Genomic DNA, 7,860 nt, shown 5'->3' with positions numbered 1-7,860 from the left:
CAACAACAACAACAACAAAAACACACAATGCAGATTCACAAACTCTGTTTTCTTGTTCTGTTCTTGGCTAACGCAGCTTTTGCAGTCAAGTTCAACTTCAACACCTTTAATGGTGACAACTTGTTTTTCCTAGGAGGTGCAGAGCTTGGTCCTGCTGCTAAAGGAGGCATAGAACGATCCGGAGCACTATCGATGACCCGAGATGAAACCCCGTTTTCTTACGGTAAAGGTCTTTACATGAATCAAATCCCATTCAAAGCTTCAAACACTTCTTCTCCTTTTTCCTTTGAGACTTCTTTCACTTTCTCCATCACTCCTCGCACCAAACGTGTCTCCGGTCAAGGCCTCGCCTTCGTTATCGTCCCGGAAGTCGATAACTCGGGCTCTTCGGGTGGCGGGTTTCTCGGGATCCTCAACAAAACCAACAACGGGAAGGCGGAAAACCATATCTTCGCTGTCGAGTTCGATACATTTCAAAACAATGAGTTTGGAGACATTAATGGTAACCATGTCGGAATCAACATTAACTCGATGACTTCTCTTGTCGCTGAGAAAGCTGGTTATTGGGTTCAGACATTGGTCGGGAAAAGAAAAGTTTGGTCGTTTAAAGATGTGAATCTTAACAGTGGAGAGAGGTTCAAGGCTTGGGTTGAGTTCAGAAACAAAGACTCTAGGATCACTGTTACGCTCGCTCCTGAAAACGTTAAGAAACCTAAGAAGCCTTTGCTTCAAGGTCCGAGAGTGCTTAATGATGTCCTTCTTCAAAACATGTTCGCAGGCTTTACTGGTTCCATGGGACGTGCAGCTGAGCGTCATGATATTTGGAGCTGGTCGTTTGAAAACGCTAACTAAACCGGTTTGTTTTTGGTTTGGTTTGGTTCGGTTTGGCTATGTATGATTTGTGTTTATTTGGTAATTGTTGCACTACGTACGTACTCACTAGAGTGAATAATTATGAATAATGTTTGAATAAAATAAGCCAAATCTTTGACTTCTCTGTATTGCTTTGTTTGTTGTATTATTGAGACATTTCTAATAAAGGAAACTTTCTTTTTAAGTTCATTTAACCTAAAACAAACCTGTTAGCATTATTGGGGACAACAACCTAAAAACATATTAGATTAGATCTGGTTTAGATTAATTTGTTACGATTGAGAAATAAGAAAAATATTTTACAAATCTCTTTTGTTCGTAATCTCTATTAAATCAAAATATACACTATGCAATTTTTGGAAGCTAAATATCTCGAAAAACTTTAAAACAAATTGACATTGACTGATCATTGTAGTGGAATGCACTAGAGTTAATTTTGTCTTTATATAACCTATTTTATATATAGACTACCGCGGGTCCAATATTAATATATTATATTTAGAAGTATAATTTTAAATATACTAGCTAATGTCCCGCGCATATGAGCGGGTTGTCGTATATTTATTTAATTATTTTAATTTATTTATTACTTATAAAAAATAGATTAAATAAATTTTAATGCTTATGATATTTTTACATGTTATTTATTTAAATCATACAATAGAAGCATACATTCATATCTTTTGAATTTATTCGTTGATTAATTGTTCAATTAATCAATTTTGATAGTAATTTTCTTTAGTACTTTTAAGTATTTTTTGATTAAAAAATTATATTGTTAATGATAAAAATAGGAATGATATTGGGAGAATTTAAAAAATACCCCTTTAAAAATACCACTTTTAAAATTTACCCCATTTTCAAACTTTATCAAAACAACCACTAAAAATGTTGAAATTTATCCAAATATGTGTGTAAACTTATAAATATACACAAAATTACCTTTATTTGTGTATAAAATTTTATTTATTTCAATGTCCTACAAATTGGTTTGAATATAACAAAAGAATATTTTGTTAAAATAATCACATACTTTGAAAATAAAATAAATATACATGAATATGTGAGAAAGAAAAAAACATATAAAGTAAAACAATAAAAATGGTTTATTTAGCTTGATTTTCTTATGGTGCGATGGTCAGAAATCAATATTTTTGAATCCCATCGATAAAGTAATTTCCTTATAGCCATAAAATATTATTATACATATGTATTATACATTTAATAGTATAAAAACAATAAAAAATGAAGAAGTACATAAAATAAAGAAGAAATATAATTGAAAACAAAAGTTTTAACCAAATATATAATCAAGCTCTTACAATGATATCTTAATTGAGCTTTCAACCCATGCAAGAACATTAAAAATTAAACAAACAAAATATTGAGAATATCAGATATGGTGGAGGAGGATGTAAAAATGAGTATTTATAGGATAAAATATGATGTAAGTTACAATTCTAAAATAATTAAATCAGAAGAGTTATAATTATATTTTATAGTGTGTTAATTGAAGTTAAATGGAGGAAAAAAAATAGTCAATTGAAAGGTTATATAATTTAAGTTACAATTTAATAGTAAAGTGTGGATTTCAAGTATGAATTAAAGTATATGACTAAATGTGTTAGATATTTGGTTTAATTAAAAATAAATATTATAATTAAAAATAAATGCTAAATGGACCAATAAGGAGAGAGTGAAACCTTAAAAATTCTCAAGAAATAATTTTATTTTTAATCTCTTTTTATATTCCTCTTAATTTAAGTTATATTTCTAGGTTTAATTATATTTTTCATCCTTGTAGTATATATAATAGATAGAAAATGGAATATCAAATTGTTTTTGAGATAGGAAATCAAGTATAAAATTCAAAGTTAAAACAAATTATAATGTTCTTTGTATTATTACATGTTGAATCACAAACTAAATATAAGGATCATTATTCTTAAAAGAATGTCTTACAAATTGGTTTGATAATTATATAATAAAAATTTTATTTTGTTAAAAAATTACATACAAAAAGTAAATTAAATATACATGAATATGTGAGAAAGAAACAAACATCCAAAGTAAAAGAATGAAGATGATTTCTTTAGCTTGATTTTCTTATAACCATAAAATATTATTATACATATGTATTACATTTAAAAATATAAAAAACAATGAAGACATAAAGAAATACATAAAAACATAAAATAAATAAAATTGAAACAAAAGTTTAAACTAAATAATTAATCAAACTCTTACAATGATATTTTAAATGAGTTTTCACCCCATGCAAGAACTTTAAAAAAAAACAAAGAGAATAATAAAGATATGAGATATGGTAGAGAAAGATGTGAGAATGGCTATTTATATGATAAGAAGTGATGTAAGTTACATTTTTAAAATAATTAAATTAGAAGAGTTATAATTATAATTTATAGTGTGTTTAATTGGAATTCAATAAAGAAAACCAATAGTCTTTGGATTTATATAATTTTCAGTTTCATTTTAGTAGTAAAGTGTGAATTTAAAGTATAAATTAATGTATATGATTAAATGTGTTTTTTTGGTTAAAAATAAATATTATATTATAAAAAATAAATACAAAATGGAACAATAAAGAGAGTAGAACCTTACTTATATATATATGATTTTAAATAATTTTCCACCAATAAGGCTTATAAAATTTGTTGTATGATATATGATTATGTCCTTTCATTTTCTTTGCCATTTGATTATAACTTATAGTGTAATTAAATTTTGTATTGAATGATTGTCATAAACATTTATTTATTTATTTATTTTGTTGAATGATATATGATTAAGTCCTTTCATTTTCTTTGCCATTTGATTATAACTTATAGTGTAATTAAATTTTGTATTGAATGATTATCATAAACATTTAAAAAAAAATAAAAAATTAAAGCCTTAAATATTTTTCCACCAATAAGGAGAGAGTGAAACCTTACTTTTATATATATGATTTTTATTATTAAATTTATATTTAAATTTAATTTATATTAAATAATTTATTTCATCTTGTAATTAAATTAATTTGAAAAATAATTTTGTTAGTTATATTGGTGTAGTAAAATGATTTTTACTTGAAGTAGTGAAAGGCTGAACAGAATACTTGTTGTATGTATTCGACCGTATTTGACTCGTTACTGTATTCGATACGCTATCGTATTGTTTTTGATCTGTTTTTTTTTTAAATAAGAGTATTTGTTACTTTAATGAGCTTTATGGGCCTTATCATTAAAACCAATTACATATATATAATTTGACTAATTAAAATCCATAGGTACACAGCGGGAATTTTTAATCTAACTTATTAAGTATAAATTTGATTATTATTATTTTAATTTATTAAACTCATGAATTTTCAAACTGAATGTTTTGAGAAAAAACGATTATAATAATATATATACTATATAATATTCACACATAGTGTGGGTATATACGTTCTTAGTTCCATTATGTCGTACAATTACAATAGAGAATGTTTTATAATTCTAATCTGTATAAATATATAATAATAGCAGTTGACCCGCGCTCCGCGCGGGAGGTTTATAATTTTGTTTCGTTGATTTTTTATTCATATTGTTATATTTTATTATTTTTTTAAAAGATTTTCAAAAAATATTATAATTATTTTCTCTTTAATTATTATCTTTCAATACTCAAATTTGGATTAAAAGCATTTGATTCAATTTATGAAATATCATTTTTTTCTTTTTGATCATGTTATAAACTAATATTTCACTTGCATTTTATTTTCCCTCTTTATAATTTTATATATACAATTACATTAATGTTGTTTTAGTCTACCATAAATTTAAATTTTACTTCCAGTAACATATTTAAAATATTAAATTATGATCAATTTAAAATGAAAGTTGAATTATATTATTACCACTAATAAAAAATTAAAGTATTGTTTTTCTTATTTTAACATTTCATTTTTTTACATAATTTATTTTTATTTATATAAACTTTCTATTAATTAAATAAGTAACATAAATATGTACTAAATGAATGTTTTAAATTTATTTTAATGTTTAAACAAAAATGTGGCTTAGGTGGATGCTTAGGTGGCATCATGAGAAGAGAGAAAAAGCTAACTTTATATATATAGATAAGAAAAAACTAAAAAAATTCGTGAAATAAAAGAGAGAAAAGAAGTCAAACAAATTAAAATCGATTTTCATACTAAAGAACCAATAACCAAAAATCAAAACTACATCAATTTTTTGTTCAGGTCCATAAAGCCTAATTATTTCTTCTGCAACTTCTCTCTCGAGAACAACCTAGAAATTTCAGAAATGGCTAAGTTCACTTAAAATGACGACAACAATACCATCTTATGATCTCCAAATTTCTCAACATCAAACGACGGTTTTATGAGTTCGAGTAACAAAATTCAGTTTTTGTTTATTAAATGGAACCTTTTTGCAAAGGTAAGCAAATTTCGTTTTTCTCTTTTCCAAAGTTGATATGTAAAAGTCACCGTTGAACAATCCCTCACTCTTAAATCAGTCAACTGGTTTATCTTCGGATCAATCAATTTTAATCCATATCAACGAATATATAGTGGATATGTTATTCAATTTAGCGAATATATTAAAAAAACTATTTTTATTTTGATGAAATTAGTACACATTTCAATTGAAAACCAACAATAGAAAAGCTAACAAAAGTATAATTCATCGCTTAAATCATCATTTATAAGAAAACAATTGACTTTTATTTTCTAGTGCAACAACATATTCCAGAGTTCTGATTTGGAACACAGTGCCCATAATAATATTCATCCACTCTACAATCAAGGATGCATTGATAATCTTCATAATATCCTGTAGCACACTTAGTAGAATAGTTTGGTGGTCCTATAAATACAACCGACAAAAAATAAATATATAATGGTTATTCTCAATTTTATATTTTAGAAAAGTAAAATATCTACTATTGGTCTGAAAATTATCAAAAATAATTACATAATAGTAATTAGAAAGAAAGAAATTCTTATGTTAAAAACATCAAATACTTGAGGCGCATAAAACATTGTTGTTGGATAGCAAAATTGTCATTATTATTACAAAAAATAAGATGATATAGTTTTTTGTGATATTCATTAGGGATTTTGGCATGGATGACCAACAAAAAATCTATATTTCACCAGCTAACCACTCTAACCCAATAAAGGCAGTATAGTGTATATTTTATGTATTATTACCATATTTGGCCTCATGTCATGATACACAGTTGTTCCTTATCCCATTCTCTACAAGTCTACAACCCACCCTTTTATAATACATATGTATTTACATATTAAAACAAACAAATACTGTATTTGCTTATGTTATATTTTTACATTATAATCTTTTTTTTCATGTGTTTAATTGCGTAAAATATTTGATGTGCATCTAATTTGGTGAGTTGGGTTGCCTTTGTTGTATCCCTTAGGGTATACATTTCTTATTCGTTGTGCGTTTTAAGTAATTTGTTTGGGTTTTCTAAGTTATATCCCTTAGGGTATAGCATCTATAATTCAACATCGGTTTAACTCGTCAATGGTTAGTTTCGGTAATTTCTATTTTGTCTCTCGTTTTTTCTTTTCACCATGGCCAGAACTACATCCACCACTACAATTAAATTATTAAAGATTGTGTTACATACTTAAATAGTATGTAGTATACTATTATATTTTATGTGTTTCTATATAGAACATGTTTTCTTTATTACCAATACTATTCATCATTAGAACTACTACCACACCGTATACCCACCACCTCTTTACTATATAACCACCACAATCTTCATCACCACCACAACCATAGCCAGAACCACGTCTACAATTACATCCACTACTTAAAGATTGTGTTAAATACTTATATAATATGTAGAATACTATTCTATTTTATGTGTTTCTATATAGAACGTTGTCTTCTTCGTTATCTACTATTCATCATTCTAAAATTTTCATATCCAATTTGAAAAATTCAAGATATGTTGAATGCAGAAAAAAATGTAAAATTTTTTACATAAATTAGAGAGTTTATATTAACCTTTTTGAAAAGATATATTACTAACAAATATAAAGGGATAAAGTGTTTTATTCCAAAAAAAAAATTAAAAACAAAATAAAAAAATAAAAAGCTGGATTTTTCTTTATTATTTTAAAGGATAGTTTGGTCATATTACAAGAGTCATGTGTTAGTTTCTTTATTTTTTACTTTATAGTGCTAAATTCTTAATTTTATTATCTAAATTGATTATTCACCTAATTCACCCTATACATTATATTGTTTTTTGTTTCTATCTGTTAATAAGAAAAGATGTTTTATAGCTTTATAGTTCTTTAAAAGAACACTAGGGATGGACCCGCACATATGTGCGGGGTTGATTGCAAAACCTAAATTTATTATAAAATTTGCAATATTTGGATCAATATGATAAGAGACCCAGATCGAGTGTGAACCGAATTAGTGATAAGTTAGAAAGTAACTAAATTCAGGGAACTATCACATCATATAAAAACAATGAAAAAATTAAAACTTTTGAATAAAATAACATAAATATAGATGTCAAGAGAGTCAAATCCGTTCACTATGCATGTCCTGCAACAAATTGAAATATTTTGGCTCACCCACATAAATAAATAATATGTTTTCTGCTTGCCCGTTACCCATAATTTCCTTATGTATATTATTAGAAATAGTTAAGATAATAATTTTTATTTTCTAAATTACCGGTTATATTTCCGTATATGTTATTTCTTGTCTCGATATTTGAAATATTTAAGTAATTTGAAACTTACTTTTGCTATTTAAATTTCATATTCCTGTATCATACTCATCATTTGATATTTGAAAGTTGAAATTGAATTTAAGTTTCTATATTTTTTATATCGTCTTGTTTTTGATGAGAAATAGTTTAGTTATTTTGTTTGGGACAATTTTAAAACTACCCCTTTTGAGGATCACATTTTTAAAAATACCC

General features: G+C 25.9%; 1 protein-coding gene across 1 annotated transcript; it reads left to right on the top strand.

The window, feature by feature from the left end:
- Positions 1-1,062, top strand: LOC17899763 (lectin-like protein LEC). The gene has a single exon (XM_006303445.2). The coding sequence runs from the start codon at positions 28-30 to the stop codon at positions 850-852; it is 825 nt and encodes a 274-aa protein (XP_006303507.1). The 5' UTR covers positions 1-27; the 3' UTR covers positions 853-1,062.
- Positions 1,063-7,860: the final 6,798 nt, after the last annotated feature.

Source organism: Capsella rubella, unplaced genomic scaffold (assembly GCF_000375325.1).
Source record: "Capsella rubella cultivar Monte Gargano unplaced genomic scaffold, Caprub1_0 scaffold_1, whole genome shotgun sequence".
Lineage (NCBI taxonomy): Eukaryota > Viridiplantae > Streptophyta > Magnoliopsida > Brassicales > Brassicaceae > Capsella > Capsella rubella.
Note: the sequence above shows the minus strand (reverse complement) of the source record. Positions and strands in the feature narration are given on the sequence as shown.